The following is a 21792-nucleotide window of genomic DNA, read 5'->3' on the forward strand; positions in this document are numbered from 1 at the left end:
TGAATTGTATTAAGATGGCTTGACAATGTTAATGTTATGTTAGTTGGTACTTGTATGTATATGTCCCATAAAGGTAAACCTATAGAGATGCTAACTGCAGAAAAAAAAAAAATCTTCTTTCTCTTTTCGCTGACTGTCATGTCTTTGTTCTAAATTTTTGCTGAAGTGAAGTTTTTCTTAAGTGAGTTAACAATTTTAAATGAAACACAGCAAGAGTAAATACAGTAGAAAATCCTTACAAGTTTAACAGCGCAAGTATAAATGTGAGTGTAGATGAACTTAGAAACTTGAAATGACAGTTTTTTTTCTCCTGGAATTTTGAGACTTTGGCTTACACTGAGACATCTTTCCATTGTATTATACAATGCCTCACTGTAACTGCACTTGAAAATAATTTAATCAGTTGTTAAGCAGGTTAAAAAGCAGGTTAAATTTGGAAACAATCTTATATAATTTAGTTATGTTCAACATTTCAGTATATTTTAGTGCAATGATGACATCATCCCATTATATGAGCAAAAATGTTGCCTACAAAGCCTAGAAAATAACTTCTTCAGTTTGGTCATTTAGGTCACCTGTGCATTCACTTCACAGTGAGGCCGTATAAATCAAGTAACATTTGGAAACAATCTCTCACTATACTCACAATATGCAGGATGCCGGATGAAGCAGATTCAAAAAATGTACAGATGGAGATGAAATGTCAACTTGTTAAAATAAAAAGAACCAAACTGCTAAGAGAATTTGTGCTTATTCCTTATGCAAAAATGCTTTCATATTGATAATAACCTTTTGAAAAAATGTGATACCACTTGAGAAATTATGTTAAGTGTTCTGAACATGAAGTGTTAAATAGAAATTGTAGCAGCTTATGATTTAATTTTTTTTTATTTTATTTTTTCATTTAAACATTTTCATCTAAACACAGTAAAATTATGTCATTTTTTTAGCATTTTGATGTTATGATTAACCAGTTAGGGAAGGTCATATCTTCTCAGAGGGATGTCATGTTTTAAAAACTAATAAAGCATAAGCAAATTAATAATCTTGAAATAATAAATAAAAAGAAAATGAATGTTTGCAATTTTTTTATACAATGTAATTATAAAAAATAACAAATTCCATCAAGTAAGAAAAATGGATTTTAAAGAAGCAATCATACAAACATAAATTAATACGGGGAACAGAAAAACGAACCTGAGGTTCACAGTTCCAAATTCAAAATCCCAAAGGCTAATTTTTTTTTCTGAGCCAAAGAATTCAAAGCTAAAGTCTCAAGTGCTGATACCTTACATAAAAAGGAATGAATATTCTATCAGGTAATCAAAGGAAAAGGACAGTTAAAAAAAGCAGATCTGAGACCCAAAGAAAAGTAACAAAATAGTGTCAATATGATCAGGAACCAAAGCTGAAACAGAAAACAAAAATCTTTGACCAAAAAAAAAAAATCAAGCAGAGTCATAAATACAAAGAACACACAAATAAATAAGACAAAAGCTTTGTGGAATAAACCTAATAACTGAATAGCTTTGTTACAATACAGCCAGAGTTTCATTTCTGGCTCAAGTTTGTAGTTATTTATTGTAACTTTTTTATTGTTTTTCAAATGTTTTGTAAATATTGTTTTTAATTATATTTTTGCTTTCTTGTTTACATTATGTTTTATAATGAATATTTTCTTTAAGGTATTATTCTTTGTTTTTATATGTCTCTTTTCTAAAGTCCATTGTGTTTTATTGCTTGGAACTCCGAAGAGGTGTATCCACGTGACATTACTTCTGAGAGGACAGCCCATAGCCTATACAGGGTGTCTGTAAAGTCTGTGTGCAATTTATAATAGTTGTAACTTTGTAAGTATATGTGTTAGAAGGAATAGTAAAAAGGATTAGAAAGCTTGATGTATCTAGTTTTTTTTTGTATTTAGAAGTTTTATTTTTGCTGTATTTTGGGAACTGAAAATCCACATGAGTCTATTGAACATGAAAGAGATTCTCCCAAACTTAATATGTGGTGTGCTTTGGGAAAAAATCGAGTCATAGGGCCATTTTTTTTTGAAGGGCGTGTTGTTAATGGTGATAGCTATGTAGAAATGCTGCAAAATTACTTTATTCCTCAACTTGAACAATTAGGACTGATAGAGAATACAGTGCTTCAACAAAATGGTGCTCCTTGTCTCTTTGCTTTGCATGTTAGGCAGTTTCTACATGAGAAATTCCCTAACAGATGGATTAGAAGAGGTGGACCATTTTCTTGGCCTTCATGTTCGCCAGATTTGACTCCAGTGGATTTCTTTTTATGGGGTCATGTGAAAACTAATGTTTATTCAACCAAACCTCAATACTTAGAAGACTTGCAAGCTAGGATAACTGATGTGATTGCTGGTATTACTGAAAAATCGGCTTGAAAATGTTTTCTGAGAACTACAGAATCGTATTACCTTTTGTATTAGTAATGATGGTGGACATGTTGAAAATTAACAAGAACAATAAAAAATGTGTTTCTTCTTTCTAATCCTTTTTACAGATTCTTTCTATCACATATACTTACAAAGTTACAACTATTTTAAATTGCACACAGACTTTATGGACACCCTGTATATTCTGGATATGGTCCTTCACAGTATCATTGAGTGTTTATTGGATTGGGATCACTTGTGTATTGTTTGGATTTTCTGGTCTTCTTTGTCATTTTGCTCTGTTTAATTGGATTCTGTTCTTGGATTATGGAATAACTTTGCTTTGCCTTTTATACAAAACCTTTTTGATTATTTGTATATATTTTTTGCCTGTCTTGTCTGCTATTTACATTATTTAAAATATTCTTATGGAATAAATTAACTTAATTTTTTTTTGTCTTAAAGACCAGGGGTTTATAGTCACTATTGTTGACTATTTTGAGATTTCTGACCTTTAAAAGCCTGGGCCTCACTTTGGGCCTGTGCAGGCCACAAAGTCTGCCTTTTGAATTTGGGGCTAGGCTGCCTGTGGTGAGGCTTGTCTGTGTGACCCAGGTTTAGAGGAGCTCTTGTCTGGCTTCTATTAATTTAGTGTTTGGGATTCCTTATTGCTATTTTTGTGCCGCTGAATCACAACAAGCGTCAATATGTGTTACTGTATACTTGCAGTACAATGATGTCATCTGTAGCACAGTGTGGGTCGTGCACTTATCAACTGCCTTAGCAAAGAGCCACAATATGGTGTTGTAGGAAAATGAAAAATAATAACAAAAATACAGTAAATAATATATTGTAGGTAGAAAATTATGAAAGTAATCAATAAAAATGAAAAAAGAAAAAAAAAGTGGAGGAGCAAACTTGCAAAAGCAACTAATGCCACAGCAAAATGACCGTTACAGCTTGTACATTAAGTAGCCCTCTCAGAAAACTGTAATCGTAATAATTACAGAACCTGAGAGCTGTAATTTAATGAGAGGCCACATCCCTGTAAAAAATGAATACAAAAAAGGCAAGGGGCCAGTGGAAAAAATAAAACATAAAGAAGACAAAGGTACGGGACTGTGGAAAATGATAACCAATGAGGAAACTATAAACAGGGCGATGCAGAACAAAAAATGTAACTTTTGGATTTTGGTCAGCATGGTGTTCTGCCTCACTAGGGGGGATCAGTACATTAGAAGGCATGGTTATATGTGTGTATGATATGAAAAGGAAGGACCTTTGACTAACTTGATAAAAAACGTATCCCTGGAAATTTCTTTTAGAGGCTTTGTGACATGTGGCTTTAACCCTGTTTTAATATGACTTTGAGCTCATTTTGACCTTTTTCTTGGTTGCCAATTTCTGGATGTTAATGTATCAGCTTTCTTGTTTTATGCCCTTCAAAACTCCCCTTACAACACATAAGATTTGTGTGCCCTACTTCGTTGCTAGACTGAATGGGTCACAACAGGTTTTAATAGTGGTCTTTCTCAATCAATCAATCAATCAACATTTATTTATATAGCACATATTCATACAAAAAATGTAGCTCAAAGTGCTTTACAAAATGAATAGAAAAATAGAAGACACAATAAAAGATAAACATAAGTCAACATTAATTAACATAGAATAAGAGTAAGGTCCGATGGCCAGGGTGGACAGAAAAAACAAAAAAAAACCCAAAGGCTGGAGAAAAAAATAAAATCTGTAGGGGTTCCAGACCAAGAGAACGCCCAGTCCCCTCTGGGCAAAAGAGGTTGGGTTGGGTTTCTAAGGTTGGGTTCCACCTTGTGCACAGTGCTGCCAGGGCAGACATAGGCTTTCTATGACCTTGAATTGGAAAATTTGATTGGAAAATGTATGCATACATTTTCTGCATAAATTTGCATGCATGGGCTATATGCATTAAATCAGATGTAATCATTACTTGATTATAGTAGACCAAAAGTAGGTAAGCATCTATATTTTCAATGTAAACATAAAAATAAGTAAATTATGTGACACATAAATAAAGGTGCATAGTAAAAACCAACCACAATAATGTGCCTTAAAGTTGAGAACTTCCACACCATTTCTATTACTCATTTATACTAATGTATTCTCTTATTTATTCTAAGGAATCAGACTTTTTCATGCTCTGTCCATTTCTTGTTCCTGGTTTTTATAGTTTGGAATAAAAGCTATATTCTACATTTATCATACATTTTGATTTTTTTTTTGATATTTAAAAAATATTCTTTCTAAAGAGTTAATTGCCATTGATGTTCCAGGCTTCTCCAAAGAAAGATTTCTAGTTTTAGAAATACAAGACAGAAGACAAACCTTTATATAAACAGAATTTTGTCTGTGTTCATTATACATTTTGCTTGTATATTTAATACAGACTTTGTCTAAAATATCATTTGTCATTGATGCTTCTGTTTTTTTCTATGGTACAAATTCTAGTTTTAGAAGTTCTGAGAAAAAAAAATGAAGGTGAATATAATGCAAATCTGAAACAGCATAGTGCCTCAAAGCTTTTAGGACCTCCTCTTTTGTTAGTCTGTTCTTCAGGAAATCTATTTTTTGCTCAGCATCTGTAACTATAAAAGTGAGAAGTGTTGGAAGCAATGCATTTAAAAGCAGCAAATATGAACTTAGCCTTTCACAAGTATTGTGAAGGACATCTGGATTTCTATGCACAAGGTAAGGATTTCAGGAATCATTTGTAATTGTTTTCACAGCCATACAGAATATTAAGTATGAAGTAAAGTAAGGAGTTTGTATAACTACAAAACTAAAATAAGTTTAGTTTAGGCAATTTTAGGAACTACAAATAATCTGAGTCAATAAGAGTCACAGTATGTATTTTAATTATTAATTATTACAGTGGGTTATAGTATTAGGGTGGATTTGGACCACAAAGATGCTGTATGTGATTCAGAGTGTGATTCTAAAAAGAGAACTGGTGCTTTCCTTGTTTAAGAATGTCTCTTTGAAAGTTTCATGCAATAATCTTTAGCATCATAAAAGACTCTGTAAAGAATAAAGATAAATTGTTTTAACTGTACTTCAAAGTGGTAAGGGTAGATTCTTAAAATATATGTACAGTATTGCCTTACTCATTTTGCAACTGTAATTTTAACCCAAGAGTGACTGAGGGCAAGTGTATGAGGGTGCCTTGCAGTTACCTAGCTTTCCATCCCGACATGGATACTCTGACTTTTCAACATGTAGAATTCAGATAAGAAACAAGAATGGTAGGATTAGCTAAGAGCAGCCACTCTTGAAGTATCTGCCTATGTCCTGCTCAAAACCTTGTTCACTACCAATATTTTTATGATATAGAATATTTAATATGGATTTGGAACAGGCTTGAGTAAATAAACATTAAATAAGCAAAATTATCCATTGGGTAAGATTATGCAGTTGTAAACACTTCCGAGAATAAAATGAATGCTTCTAGATAAAATGTATGTAGTGAGTGTGGCAACACACTGTACCAGTGCATGCTCCCCGACTTGACTTGACTAGATAAAATGGGAGTATGATTATGTAATTATAGTGAACAGCAATGTTTTTATGGTTTATTTAAAAAAAAAAAAAAACTCAACTGACATTGACATTGCATTCCACATTAGAAGAAATACAGAAAGTATATTGAACATCAAAGTAGAAAGAAATAAAAAAATAACATGGAAAGAATGATGTACTGCTTAAATGGCAAAAGCAGTTGAAGATTAAAATATCAAAAAAATTAAGTTTGTCTGTCTGTCTGCATAGAGTATAGAGTGATTAGCTCTAAGTTCAGTAGAGGGTCACTGCTGGGAAATGCACTGTGCAAAGTTAGTTCTTACAGGACCACCAAAAACCAAAATGGCAACGAAGTGCTAACTACATCAGCAAAAAACAATTACAACACAAATAATACAAGTTAATGCTTACCTTGTATTTAACAACCTTTCACCTTATAATCTACATCAGGCTCTCCCAGGAAGACTCCATTGGAATTCAATGAAATGAATGCAGCTGCAGTGGTTAAACTGATAGTTCTGCCTCTTTCTATCTCTTTACTTGTTAGCCAAGGTGCTCTCAGTGCCCCAGCCATTAACGTCTACAGGGGCTGTTGGAGAGTGGATTAGTATAAAGAGTATAAAGTTATAATTGGAAAGTCTCAGAGTAGAGCAGGTCAGCCATTGTGCTGAATCAGTGTCCCTGAATTCAGCGGTTGTGGGGTTTTCAAGGGGCAGAGTGTTCTACCGCTTCTCATACCTTTAAAATAATATTGTTTTACAACAATAAACCAATGAGTTTTCAGCTAGGAGTTTTGTCCCCTTTTTGTTTCAATTTGCAGAAAACAAAAATGTTTCTTGGCATTTCTCCTGGCAGAGGCTAAAAAATACTATTCTCACAGTGATGCAGCATAATAGTGAAAGCAAAAAGCAAGGATGTTTAATATACAACATATAAAAAGTAAAGAAAGCAACATTAACATAATAACAATAATACTATGTGTAAATAAAGTATATCTAGTATAAAAAAATAATATTTCATAAGTAGGTTTTGTGAATTACTGCTTATTGAATACACAAACCACAGTGATGTGTTGAATATTGATTGAACATCATTGTTGCCTATTCTTTCCTACCAAAAAGCAACTGTAACAATTTTTAAAAATATATGAGTAATGCAAATGTAAAATAATGCACAATACCTCAGCCCTGGGGTGCTTATTAATGCCAGCATTTTTGTGGAAGACAAATGTAGGAACAAAAAGATGTAGTTCAATTTTGTGGTGCTGCCTCCTCATAAAGCAGAAGTAACACAAACAAAAAAGAATCAATAAACCATAATTGAACGTGACTCATTTAGAGGAGAATTATTAATTACCTATTAATTGGGTGACAACACTTTGATGTTTTTGGTGCTCTATTTACTGTGACACAAGAATTTATGCTTTAGGCTCATGCATTACAGATAGGTTCTTTTTATTCTACTAAATGTGCTAGACAGAATATACGGAGGTTTTCAAACACGTACAATGCACACTGTGCTGGGAAAGTTAGCAAAGAGAGTCAACTTTGGTTTTGTCTTGGTTTGCTTCTGTAGCACTGGCCCCTCCACTTTACATACAAGGCAGGGATGAATAAGAAAGCCATCAATTGGGAAATACTGTAAGGGTGATGCATACTGTATGTGTTGATGTATTGTGCAGTTTGAAGCTGTTTGGCTTCATGCATTTTCTGTGAATAATAACCTCAAAAATCTTATGACTACAAGACAGGATCACATGTCTAGTAAACATCCATGCAGTACTAGCCAGTGGTAACTGTATGGGACAATATTATTGAAAGCTTCCTCCAAAAGTAATGGAAAGAGTGCTATGCTTTCCGGTGTTCTCCACTAACTAGAAATGACTGGCTACCCTGTTTTCCTGTTATGTTGTGTTCTTGAATTGGTTTGATCTTTGTTCTTTTTCTTTTCTTATTTTGGCACAATTGTAGCTGGTTGGCATCTAGAATAAAAAACAAAAAGATCTTCATTTCCTACGTTAGGAATTTGTGCAGTACATTGATATTGTCAGGGATGTGGTCAGGATTTTCATACTTGAAGATCAACATAATTGTCCAAACTTGATGCAGTATTTGGATATGTACATGTCTTCTGGTCAGCTATTGGTCCACGTGTATTCTGTAGATTGATAGGGCTGCAATCACTACTTGGATTTGAGCTTTGTTTTAGCAGCTCATACTTAGCATTCTTAAATCAAACCTTTGTCTGTTAAATGCTAGGACCTTAATTTTGTCTTCTTTAGTAATGATACTAGTTTAGCTGTTTGCAATCAAATTCTTATCAGTCACTCTGCTAAACTTTCCTGCAATATAAATACTTAACTTAAATCTCCTTCCAAATAGGATCCAGGTAGCCATCGCTCCCTAGGAAAGCAGTGTAACAAGGTGTGTCATGTAAAGCTTGTGCTAATGAAGAGTCATCTATTATTATTTCTAAAAGCAGACATCTATAGAAAAAAATTTACCTAAAGCACATTCATTAAAAAATGTGTTCTGTGAAAGAATATAGTCATTTTTCTGTCAAGCTTAAACATATCCTTGTATTTTAATGATCTATTTACCACTTTAAGAAGACCCAAGTACAAAACTACTGCCATGAAACACCTCCACTGTATAGACTCAACCTCCTTGTCTGCTTTTTGGGGTTTGGAATGACACAACAAGGTCACTTTAAGTGGTTCATAGTCAACAGGGTATGTCAGGTGCTGCTCGTGTGGATTCTTTCACTTTGCAAGAAGCTTACGAAGCTGACTTTTATTAATTAGTGAAGTTCTTCAGGTGCTTTACTCAGCCGTGCAGGTAGGGTGTAAAGGTGAATCTAGGTTAGTAGGTCTTTAAACAGAAGCCTGCCTGTACATGAACAACTTCACTTCATCTTGCAGATTACTTGAAGTGAACAATAATAATGCTAGAAGCAAAGTTTCCAAAAGTGTTCGCTTCTGAACAAGGGACTGTCCAAATCTGAACAGACACAGCAACATATCCAGTGTTAAATAAATCTTTAAAAGCATAAATCATGTATATTGGAACTCTCTTTTCATATACATACTTTCAAAAGTTAATTTAATATTGGCATTTAATTGAAGTTAATTTAATCCTGTCCACAGTATGATTTGATTTTTTTTACATTCAGTTTTGGATATAACTATAACAATACTGGTGTTTATTTATGATGTGAAATCTGCAATAACATGTTGGTACTAAATGATGAATGTCAAATTGAAATAAATCAGGAACTGACATTATACAGAACTGGTCCTATGATTTACCACAGATATACAGAATAAACGTTATTGCTTTTATTTATTATTAGCCAGCATCATGCTATAATTGTTTCCTCTTTTGTTGATCACTCCATTCACTCTAGCACCAAAAGCTCCTAAATGAATGTGGCTTGAATACATTTGATGGTATAATATGAATACATAAGACAAATTATGCAGAACAATTGAGGATATTCCTGTTTGCTGAATTATATACATCCATCCATCCATTTTCTAACCCGCTGAATCCGAATACAGGGTCACGGGAATTATATACATGGTTCATAGCAATCTATTATGAATACAGACAGGAAATATTGCTCTAAGGTCAAGAACTTATTTGCTACTATTTTTAATGGTAACTCGTGTACGATACAACTGTGCTGAAATGAGTCACTCCCTGCTTTACTGTAAAAGCACTCAGATACCAAACTCTGACAAGAAGTGGGTTGACTATGGAAGAATTATTACACACCCTAGGTTGCTGAGTTACAATAACCAGTGACTCCTCTTCTCTTGCCACCCCACCTCCAACACACCCACCCATTTCTGCATTTTTAAAGTTCCAATTGGCTGTCAGTATCTTTACATGTAGTATATTTTAATTTAAACCCTCACCAAAACAAACATCCACAGTAAATAAAGGCTAAATGATGGCAAAGCAGATGTAGTCATTAAAACTATTTTACAACTATGGTTGTTTCATTTTTTAAAAAGAATATTTAAATGTTTCCTGGGTTGATTTGTATGCTGGTTCTCAACAACATCCCAAAGATTCAAGATTGCAAATTGGCCTGCTGTGTGGGTGTAATGTATGAGATAGTCCTGCAACACTCTGGCATTTCATCCAGGACTGGTTCCTGCCTTGTAGCAGATACTGTATCGCTGTGTCTCTCTAAGAACCTTAAGGAGAAGATTGAAAATGTGATAATTAATTAAGGAGCCATAAGTGCATCTATTGATTTTTTATTCATATTGTTTCAGAGGCACTATAGAAGATGCCCGTTTTATTAAATTAGTATTTAATCTCAATATAGTACATTATAATACAAAATTTAGGTTTTCATTAGTATGTTCACATAAAGGGGAAAACATTGCCCTATAACATCAACTTTTATTTCTAGTTAACATAGCAGCTGTTTTGTCAAGCAATCACACCATGATCCATCCCTGTCCAGACATTTGCATTGTCACAAATCCATTTGTATCAAAAGAGCCCTCAGAAGCAACACTCTTTCTATCCCATTATGGCCTAAAAGGAGCTGTTTTTCCAATGGTTTTTAAGTTGCAAACTTCATTTACATAATCTTAGCAAGTCAGTAGCCATCATGGTGGGCTTCCATGACTTCCAATCTTGTTGACTGACATGTCTAGTAAGTCAGTTATCTGTGGTGAGGCCAGACAAAATGAAAAAAGTTTGATTTGGTCTTATGTCAATGAAGCAGGCTTGTGTGTGTATGAGAACTGGCAATCAACGAGTGCTCATCTGTAAGTACAATGCATATAATGCCAATTACTGTAAAACAAAGATGAAACATTGGTGTTTTGGACTTTGGAAACAGAAGAGAGGCATATCTGATGAAAGCCTTGTGCTTGTTGTATCACAAAAGAATGAAAAATGAAGAAAGAAATGGAAGAGATTGCAGAAGAACTCGCTGTACTTAAAAATCATTTGTACAAGCACAGGCACTGTTAGGCAATACATTAATTGGCTGTCAGGATGAGGAAAGCTCTCAGGGCAATTCCTAGTGACGTATTTTATCATCCTCGAGGCGACAGTCCAGCAACTGCAGTCATTAAGTTTGACATGTGTGGTCCATGGCCGGCTTTTCATCCCAGCCAATACCCCCAGGCCGCCAGATGGAGTTCTCCCTGCAGCATGGAGGTGCCCCGGATACCAGCATGGAATTATGGACAATGGTGTTTTCCTCTACAGCCCTGCTGAATACCACAGGGGCCAACAGAGGACGTTGCAGGGAGGCCCAGAAAGTCGTTTGTGCCCTATAACCCTGGAGAGATGACGTACTTCCGGGGTGAAGAAAAGGACTTTTTATCTGACCCGGAAGTGATAAGGAATTATGGACTGAAGATTGGGAAACACTTCAGGGACTATAAAAGAACTGTGGGAACTCCCAGATGGCGAGCTGAGCTGGGTGGAAGGGTGGCAACGCGTCTGTTTATTGAGAATTATTGTATTGTTAATGAGTATTGTGGACAGGAGGGTGCTTCGTGCACTGTTTGTTAATAATAAAGTCAACATTTGGACTTTTACTTCGTGTCTGGCATCTTGGACAAGGGTTCAAGGGAGCGACAGCGCCCCCTATCTGTCACACATGCTTGAAATGGTGTAGTGTGTTGCTGGCACTAAGTTAGCTCAACACCTTAAGCAGAAATATTTTAAAAGTTATCAAGGTTTCTGCTTCAGCTACATAATGAAACAGTTTGCTGCCTTCCCACAACCATTGGTGTGAAGAAATGGCTCCTTGATTATAATTATGTGGCCATTTCAATTTGCAGTTACTTGTTTATACTGCGTTTGTTTTTAATTCATTTTGATCTTTTTGCTGATAACCTTTCATCCTTCTCACTTTTCTTTTACAATGTTGTATAATTTCTCCTCATCTTGTTTCTTGGTACACTCTTAATTATTTTTTTGTGTTGAGCCATCATTTCATTTTTTAATATACTCTGATAGCTTAAAAGGTGCTGGCAGTGATAAAAAACCATTTGCCAGACTCAGTGGGGCTTGTCTCTTATACTGTAGAGGCCTATTTCAGATTTTGTCATCATATCTAATAGGCTATCAAATATATCACTTCCAGTCTATGCATGTTGTATTTCATGAAACTGTTCAAGGAAATACTAAAAAAACTGGGACTGACTTTTAATGAATCTATTGACACTGTCTATTCCTAACCTTTGATAAATAGGCTTAGGAATGAAAGGAATGAATACATTTTGCTGGTGTATTTTGCCTGCACAATAAGTATTTATTAATATGTGCATATTTTAGAATTGAGATCTTATCGGTTCAAACCATCCCTGTGTGCATTGACCCCTCCTAATTTAAGGTAATGTGATCTGTAGGATTCCCTTTATCTGAAGGTCAGAATATGGGCTGATCTTTCATGGTGGCTTTTGACAAAGATAAAAAAGGAAGTGGTTGACCACAAGCCACTGAATGTTGCAAGACTTGGCAAATAGAAGTGCATGAAGTGACATTTAACAAAAAAGGGTGAGTTTCCATTGGCGTAGTTTTCTTAGAGGATGCAGATGAATTAAAGGTCAATTATCAGTTTAATTCTAAATTTACTGGACTGGTCAGGGTAACATTTCATCCAATCAGGTCTTCAATGGGGTTTTATGCTAGTGTCATCCGGCATTTTATTTAAATTATTTACACAGGTTGATAATATGTTACATAAAATAACTCTTTTTAATAAAAATAATACCAATAATAATAATAACAATAACATTCTAAAGTAAGCTTAGTGTCACAGCAAATTAGAGCCTGACACTTTAACAATGGATGCAAAGCAGGGACCAACATTGGACAGAGTACAAGTCCATCACAGCCCCATACTGGGTCCATTTTAGATTCAGCAATCAACCTAACATGCCTGTTTTTGGGGAAGTGGGAGAAAAGCCATGCAGATTCAAGGATATCATACAGACTCTACAGAAACAATCTACGACATAATAAAATGCTGCTGTCTATGTGTGTGTGTGGGGGGTGTGTACATCCAGTCCTCCTGAGCAACCTGATCGGTCAGTTTGACTTTGGTGGCTCTGTGGTAGAGAAAATGAAAAGATATGTTAGGAGTGCAAAGTTCAACTCCTGATTGTGACCATTTTTGTTTCCAAGAAAGGTGTTAAAATGGAGCATTTTAATAACTACAAAGTGAATAATGTAGCGGGTGATGTTAGGTTGCTAAATACAAACGGGGCACAACCAGTGTTGTCTTCAAAGAATACATGTGATTCCAAGAATATGTGATTTTTTTCACAGTGAGTAATAGGGGCCCATCTACCATTTGTGGTAGTCAAAAAGTGGACAGGAGGCAGGTAAGGTACCTCAAAAAGTACAGAGTATGGGAAGGAGGCATACAGGAACATGGTCGAGAGAGATAGTGCAGGGTAAGAGAGATTGAGGCACACAAGGATACAGAGAAAAGGCATATGAGGAAGGCTGAAGATACACATAGGGCAGGAGATACCAAATAACAAATATTTTAAAATGTATTCTATAACTTGTCTTCAACAGGTAGTGTAGCAAGTACTATACAGTATATTTTTATATATAGCAGATTTAAAAAACAATGTTAACTCAAGCTGCTGCACAATAATCAAAATCAACATATAACACAGTCCTCCCTGCGTGGAGTTTGCATGTTCTCCCCGTGTCTGCGGGGTTTCCTCCGGGCGCTCCGGTTTCCTCCGACAATCCAAAGACATGCAGGTTAGGTGGATTGGCGATTCTAAATTGGCCCTAGTGTGTGGGTGTGTTTGTGTGTGTCCTGCGGTGGGTTGGCACCCTGCCCAGGATTGGTTCCTGCCTTGTGCCCTGTGTTGGCTTGGATTGGCTCCAGCAGACCCCCGTGACCCTGTGTTCGGATTCAGCGGGTTAGAGAAAGGATGGATGAACATATAACACAGTCCATCCATCCATTATCCAACCCGCTATATCCTAACTATAGGGTCACGGGGGTCTGCTGGAGCCAATCCCAGGGCGCAAGGGAGGAAACAAACCCTGGGCAGGGCGTCAGCCCACGCACCAATGACAATTTAGGATTGCCAATGCACTCAGCCTGCATGTCTTTGGACTGTGGAAGGAAACCCACAAAGACACGGGGAGAACGTGCAAACTCCACGCAGGGAGGACCCGGGAAGCTAACTGCGAGGCAGCAGTGCTACCACTGCGCCACCATGCCTCCATATAACAACTTCATAATAAAAATATAAAAAAACAAAAATATTGTGTGGCCAAGGGTGAATATTAATCATTATAAATGGCAAAATATATAATTATTAAATATGAAAGTATTTAATATTATAAATGAAGAATTTAATTTTACATATAAATAAGTACAATAAAACTAAAAAAAATGAAATTTTGTAAAAGAGAATGTAACAATTGTTAGAAAAGGGGAGTACAAACACAAAATACGGTATAAGCAATGGTGTTTCTGCAGTAAGGAAGAATCGATCACAGCCTCGCCAAATATTGTGCAAAATAAGTAAAAACCATCTCTCAGTATTTCTATTATACACTCAAAGTAACGACTTATCTAGAAAAGTAATGCTTCTTGTAGGATGTAAAATTGTCTTTGGGCTGAGCGCTGCAAGCCTGTTTCTAGCTGAGGAGCTGGATCAGTTGGTTCTGCACTGGCCTCTATACTCTTGGGTGTGTGCGCATGTGCAACCTGAACTTCCCGGTTTAGCAATGGGACTTGAATGTCATCACCCACATTAAAATGATGACTGCCATGTGTTGTTTTTTTGTTTTAAATTGTTCACTTGCACTTCCAGTTTGAACATTTACCAGTTGAGGCCATACAGCACTAACGAGAGAGATGTATGAAATGTCCAGTACCACTTGCTGCCTTAAAGGCAATTGTAGTAATAAAAAAAGGACCAATGCCAAAAATGCACCCTTAACAAGATATAACTTTTAGGATTTTGTTACTATATTTAACTTTAATATTTTTATTTGGATGACTGAATGTGATATTTATTTTTTTACATTTCTGTTCAATTTCATAGTTATAAAATATTACGGACCACTTCTTCAGCTAATTTGCATTTTCCTAAATGCTGGTAGCTTCATGCATTATTAGGAGTGTGTCCTCTCAGTTTATTACCTGCAGGTAATGACATAATAACTTAAAAGGTCTTCCAAGTTTTCATCTGGATTCAAACCCCTTTTCTCAAAGAACTTTCTATTCTAACATACCTTTGGTATTTTTACTTTTTGCTCTTGAATTTTTGATCATGAATTATATTTCTTGTTTTGGCTTTGGCACTCATGTTAGTGATCACCTGTTTTTGACATTTACCTATTTATACATTCTCTCACAAAAAACTGTCAGTACTTTGACATAACAATTATACTGGTTGTTGATTTTCACCTACCGCTAAGCGGCACCGTGCTAAATTTAAAGACGCCACCAAGGAGGTGTTATATTACAGTGTGTTTTGATATTATTCTGGTTAATTTGGAATTATTATTTCTTATGTTTTTATTTAACTCCTCTTAGGTTTGCTTATTAATTTGCATTGTTGTACTGTATTTTTAAATGTTCTTCCATATCTTATATTTTGTGGATGAAACCCAATAAGGCGGGGCCACCATGATGTAAATGCTGCTGGGTCCTCCATTTGCCTTTATATAGAGGTCAGAGAGAAGGATCCAGCAGTAGTTCACTGAATATTGTAGGAGTCATTTGGAGTTTTTGGTTTATTGGATTTTCTTGCATGTTCTTGGATTTGCTGTGGGATTGTGTATTGTGAATCACTTACCTCAGATCACCTTTTAGGCAAACCCTTTATGCCCTGTTTGTGCATGCTTTGCTATTTCCTTATCTCTCTATTATAATAATAAAATCCTAGGAAGAGACAAGACTTTTTAGCCTTGGACGAGATGTAACTTTTTCAGAGAGATACTTTCACGTCCCATGTGGTGAGAATTTGTGCCAAGAGATTTAACCAAGCCCAGGGCCGAAAATAAAAGACAAAGAGTAGATGACAAAGTAGAATGTTGTAAAGAATTCAAAAACATTGACGCGATACACATGCAGAGCAGGTTAGAGATAATGAAAGTACTAAAATTTGAAAGTCTCAAAAAATTTATAGTAAAGATCGCATTAGCGCAAAAAACTGAAATTATTACTCAGTGAAATAATGGAACAGCGAAAATATATTGTTTGGTTTTAAACTTTAAGTTGGAGGCTTGTAAATCGTCTAATTCGTGTTGCCATCAGGGAAAAGTGGTGTTTCTTCCCAAAGAAGAGGTGTATCCGCGAGAATTAAAAGATTTGTTGTTTGGTGAAAGTGAATTCCACAAATGCGAGCAGCAGAGACGCAAAGTGGCGGGCGCATAGTGCAGGTTGGGAGGGGGGAGTTGGCAAGCGAAGCAAGAAGGGGGCAAAGCCTAAAAGTCTAATTTTTTAAAGTTACATTTGGACTGTGTCTACAAACCACACAATTTTTTTTTACGATTTCTCTCTCCTTTGTAAAATGTTTTGGCATATTTTGAGACTTTCGTTGCATTTTTGATTTTTCAAAGCCAATTTCCCATTTTGGCCTTGCTTAGGCCACAGGCTACAGATAGCAGTGAGAGTTTGCTGGCTGGAGGAATATCATGATTTGGATTCAGAACAATAACAAGAATGGGGTGCAAAGCCTCCAAAAGGCTTAACTTACCAAGCTAGGCCTCATTTATCTGCCTGAAAAAGCTCCACAAAAATGGTCTTAATCCAACTCCACTGGTCTTCCTCAGTGTTTGCAGGCCCAAAAGGGATTTAAGCCTAAAAAATAAAATAACTATCAAAAGTGCCTCTCAGAGAAAGGAAACCACAAAAAATCTTTGGGTGAAGAGACCCACTAAGTCTTTAAAAATAAAGAAAATATTTATTTGAAAATCAAAAATGCCACAATGCCTCAAAATGAAGTAAAAGAGTTGCCAGTGGCCTAAAAGGCAATCCTAATAAACAAAGTCCCATTATACAGTCCAGTAATCAGAAATCCTAAAACAAGTGAAAAATAATCAAATACCCAGAAAATCTCACCATAAAAAGTGATACTCACAATAAACTCATAAGCAAACAACAATGATCTCTACTCCTGAGCTGTCTCTTACCCATATAAATATCCTGAGGGCGCTTCACCCGCAAGGAACAAGAAACAAGGAAGATAATTACATTTAAAGAGACAGTACATTATTACAAAATTACATATGCAATCAACAGAAATAGCATGACAAATAATATTTTCAAACAAAAAAATCGTGAGTGGTCTCCCCTAGACTTTCTCGTATACATTAAAGAAACATCAACAACAAATCAAATGAATAATATTTTGAACAATTATTATAAAAGTAAAGTTGAATAAATCGAACTCTGTAACTGCCTGAATAAAAAAAAATAGTATGTGTTGAGGTAAAGTACCACTTTCAGTAGATGGATTTGGCCCAAATGTTAATACAGATCTACAATTTTGATGTAACAACCAAATGCCAAATTTCATTTATCTATCTTGTTGCGTTTTTGAGCTATCGTGTTTACACACACAGACATAATTCCAAAAAACTGTATTTTCAGACTCAGGGAGGTCTAAAATGTCAAGATTCATCAAACTCTCAAGGTCGAATTTTTCCATGATTACTATACTTTTTCTATACTTTGTATATGAGAAAGTAAAAACAACAATAAATAATAATAAAGCATATAATACACAAAACTTCAGCTTGATATCTGGCAGTTAAAGCCAGATCCTGGTGAAGATCCTGGCCTATTTTTTAATACCTTTAGGAGGCCCCGTGTTCATTTCATCATGCCTGAGACACCAGATCCCAACAGGAGTCCTTCTTTACATTCTCACATTTTGTTCAATGGTTTGTGTATGGACCACAGGGCACTATCAGCATTGCATGCATATGTTTGATCCAGAAGTGATATCATGGCAGGCATTTTGGCTACTCTATTATATAAGCCCAATGATTCCAAGAAAATGTGCTTGAATTTAACTAACTATTTTATATTGTGTTGAACTAATAAATTGCCAGAAATATAATTTTTCAATATTTGAATTGTCATGAAGTAAGTGGGCTTTGCCTGAGTACGAGAATTATTAGCATTAATGTTAGTGGATACAGAAAATATAGCCACATGCACTAGCTTGTCTCCTTAATAAATTCACAGTACTACTTAATCAAACATAATTAAATTGCAGAAAGCTAAAGTGGATCACAACCAGGTTCTGTACACATAATGGACACAAAAGTGTTATGAAAAGTATTAAAACACTTGAGGCTAAGCAAATTTTGTAAATTGGGAGTTTATAGTGGGCAAAACAAAAAATCTGCCAACTTTTACAGTAAATTTTCACTCCTGACTTTAAATCGCAACAGAAAAAGCCATGTAAGACAGCAAATTAAAATCTGAATATACATTCCAAATGGAAATGACCTTAGAATTAATGTTTCAGGATCCAATATACTGTACACTTGAAATCATTTCCTTTTAAGGCAGAATTTCTCATATAAACAGTTTTACCAAGACCAGAAGCTACTTCATTTTAGAACCCAAGGCAAAATTATGAAATGTGTTCCACTTGGAAACAGCATCATTAAACTGACATTTCTCAGCTTCTTCCTGTTAACACACTGGATAAATTCCTGAATACTGGCCTGTCAAAATGAGAGATTCATCCATGGAAATGTCTCTTTTAATATTAACAAACCAGATATTTGTGGATCTAAACATTTTTTGAGTAAACTCTTGTATCCATGCTGGATCATTGCAGCTCTTGTAAATGCTGCAAGGGTATGGTTCTTGCAAAATTGACATGGTAGTACAGAGGGTAGGGCACCCCCAGAGTTATGGGTTCATGTCTTGTCCTGATAACGTTTGGTACTGAATTTGTGTTTTGTACACGTTTGTGTGCATTTTTCTCGGTGTACTTACATTTTCTTTTTTCATATAAATGTGAATTGCAACTCTAAACCTGGTACTAGTGTTGCTGTTTGTGTGAAAATGCTCTTGGGTGGACTTGCACCCAGTCCACGGTTGGTTCCTTCCTTGCACACAATAATGCCAAGATAGGCTCTTAGCTCTTGTGACACACAACTGGATGAAGCATATATGAGAATGTATATATCGTTATACTGTATGTATTCCAACAGAGTATTGTTTTTACATGTTGCTGCCTGAGCTTGTTAAAAGCCATAACAAGTACAATTAATATTTCTAGAAGATTAAATGCCTGATCCATGGAGAAGCATATTATTTTATGCTATTTGAAACACTTTTTAGAAATCCAAGTTGTATACTTTTGTCAAGATAATGTGGTTCTTTTGCAGATATCTTTATGAATAATCGAAACCAACCACACAGCAAGACGGCTTTTCCTGGATACTGCTGTTATTCAGGCACTAACAGCAGTGAGTTCTGTCCTGCAGCTTCTTCGGTTCAAATAGACTCCTTGCTAATGGGAAACAGTCCTTTACAGGTTGGTATACTCATACTGTTATCAAGCTTCTTGTTAAACTTTGAAATACTTTGCAAAATAAGATGCTTCTTGGAGGGTGTAGGTTGGTCTGCTTTAGACTTAAACCTAACCCTTCCAATAACTATGGACATGCTGAATACCACCTCATAACAGTGATAGACTTCAAAATATGTTGCTCAAAACTCCTTCCCCACTTGAATGTAATTCTTTTTCTACTTTTGAGCACTGAATTAAGATTTTTGCTGGGAACAAGTAAAGTGTTCAAAATCTCTGGGTAATCAATACATGTTTTATCTTTAAAGCAAAATTGGAATTTTTGGAAGCTCTTTAACATATGTTTAAATTCAGAAAGATTCCAAATGAATCAGCAGTTATCCATGCTCCTTTATAAGTCTACTTTCCCCAGGTGATACCATCAGTCATGATTATCACATGTATTTTCTTCCATGGCACATCACTTATTTGAAGGGTCACTAAACATGTTACTTATGGCACAGTTCATTAGTGACATTTTGTATTTTAAAAGACTAGAAGCCTTGTCACAGCACTCTTATCACTGAGTCAAACTTAATAGTCCTGGCTTGAATTCTACTGTGTTATAACTCTTGCTGCTGCTCTCAACATTGTTTCTGATTTTTCTTTCTGCCTAATATTTTATAATTTTACTGTAAATCTGTGTCTGAATCTCTGCCTGTCTGATGACTGTTATGATTCTTGCCTCTGTAGTCCACTTTCATCATAGTCTCACATCCACCACCAGCTCACTAGCAAGCATCCACAAGTCTGAGGAGCTCGGTATAACATCTTTTGACTCAATTGTTTTCCATCATTTTACTTTCTGGATGTGTGCAGGTTTCAAAGGTCAACATTCTATTGAAATGTAAAATTTCATTAGGCAAATACAACACAAACATGTTGTTTGACATGCATAGATTTCATTTTACTTTTAAAATAACTGTCATGAATCTAGACCTGTCACAGAAGATAGCCCTACCATGTGTAGCTTAGCTGTAAGCTCTGGATTTAGATTGGGTCATTGATTTTTAGGAGCATTATGGGAATCAATTGTATAATATCACCAGGATGCCAACAAAAGACAGAATTGCTCGGTGGCCCTATAACTTTTACATTAGACAGTGATTTAATTTCAGATCTGATTCAAACGTAATCAGTGACAAAGATGTTATATGTTGCTGATCTGAACTATAGTGCAGGACATTACAGTGTCTGGATGTGAATTAACTATCCACCTATGTGATAAAGAAATTCTTCTTAATGAAAGTAAGCTAGGATAGAGAGTCATTTACTATTTTATTGTATGCTTCCTTCTCAGAGAGTTTTTTAATGAGAATCCTTACTTTATACATTTAGTGGCCATGTATTTTAGGTTTCCACCAATTGCTCAGTCATGGCTTTTACTTTAAACTGCATCGGGCCCTGCAAGCGGTCCTCCAACCTGCAGGGAAAACGTGGGGGTTGGTGGCAGGATTGGCACTCCAGCCACTGCAAAAAATACTCACATTGTTCTCCTCCATTCAAACTAGTGTGGTGCTGAGGTGTCACCTATTGCACGGCTGTGCTTGGGTCCCAATTTGTGATCCTGAGGTGGTTCGGCGTGTGGTGGTGCGGCAATGAGCTATATGAGTGCAGAGTGCATGCTTCCTGGGCAGAACAAATTACTGTTATATTTATAATTATTAATTAGAATTACTAAAGTTATGACAATCATGTTATTATTTATTTTTATTACAGTAGTATACAGAATGAACTTCAATCTAATTTGAATCACTTGGCAGTTTTACAACAGTGCCTATTTTTGGCTCTACATGATTGTTTCAGTTTCCAGCCAAGTCTATGTTTGCGTAGAATTTTCACATTCCTACAAACACTCTATTTTCATCCTACATCTCATCAACTCATATATGTGTGTATTTAATTAATGGGAAGCTACACGTTTGCTTTATTCTGATGCTTCTGATGATATTGTTGGGTTGGTTAGTGTGTTGATCCCAGTATTGCCAGGATAGTCTCAATATACTGCAAGGTTTAGATTCAGAAAAGGAATGGATGGTTACTGAGGCAAAGACGGGAATTGTCCAGAAGGTATCTTTAATATCATGGTAATGAATTCAAGAACAGCGTTGTGCATGATTAATGAATTCAGATTCTTGGCTATAGACTAGATTATACAGGTACTGCCTTCTGGACTGACATGCCTGGGAAATACAAGATGTCTCTGCTTTTTTAGAATTTTAAACAATGCGGACAACAATATGTAGACTTAAGATCTGTTTTAAAAGTTCCTCTTCAAAAA

At 35.6% G+C, this 21792-nt stretch overlaps 1 protein-coding gene across 2 annotated transcripts in view; it reads left to right on the top strand.

Moving 5' to 3' along the window:
• The window catches only part of LOC120531404 (carbohydrate-responsive element-binding protein), a 101124-nt gene that overhangs the window by 42703 nt on the left and 36629 nt on the right, over nucleotides 1-21792 (top strand). For both annotated transcript variants that reach the window (XM_039756790.1, XM_039756792.1), the window contains one exon: nucleotides 19330-19478. In XM_039756790.1, the coding sequence (XP_039612724.1) occupies nucleotides 19330-19478 (149 nt within the window). The remainder of the gene's footprint in view (nucleotides 1-19329; nucleotides 19479-21792) is intronic.

This window comes from Polypterus senegalus, chromosome 6, assembly GCF_016835505.1.
Source record: "Polypterus senegalus isolate Bchr_013 chromosome 6, ASM1683550v1, whole genome shotgun sequence".
Lineage (NCBI taxonomy): Eukaryota > Metazoa > Chordata > Cladistia > Polypteriformes > Polypteridae > Polypterus > Polypterus senegalus.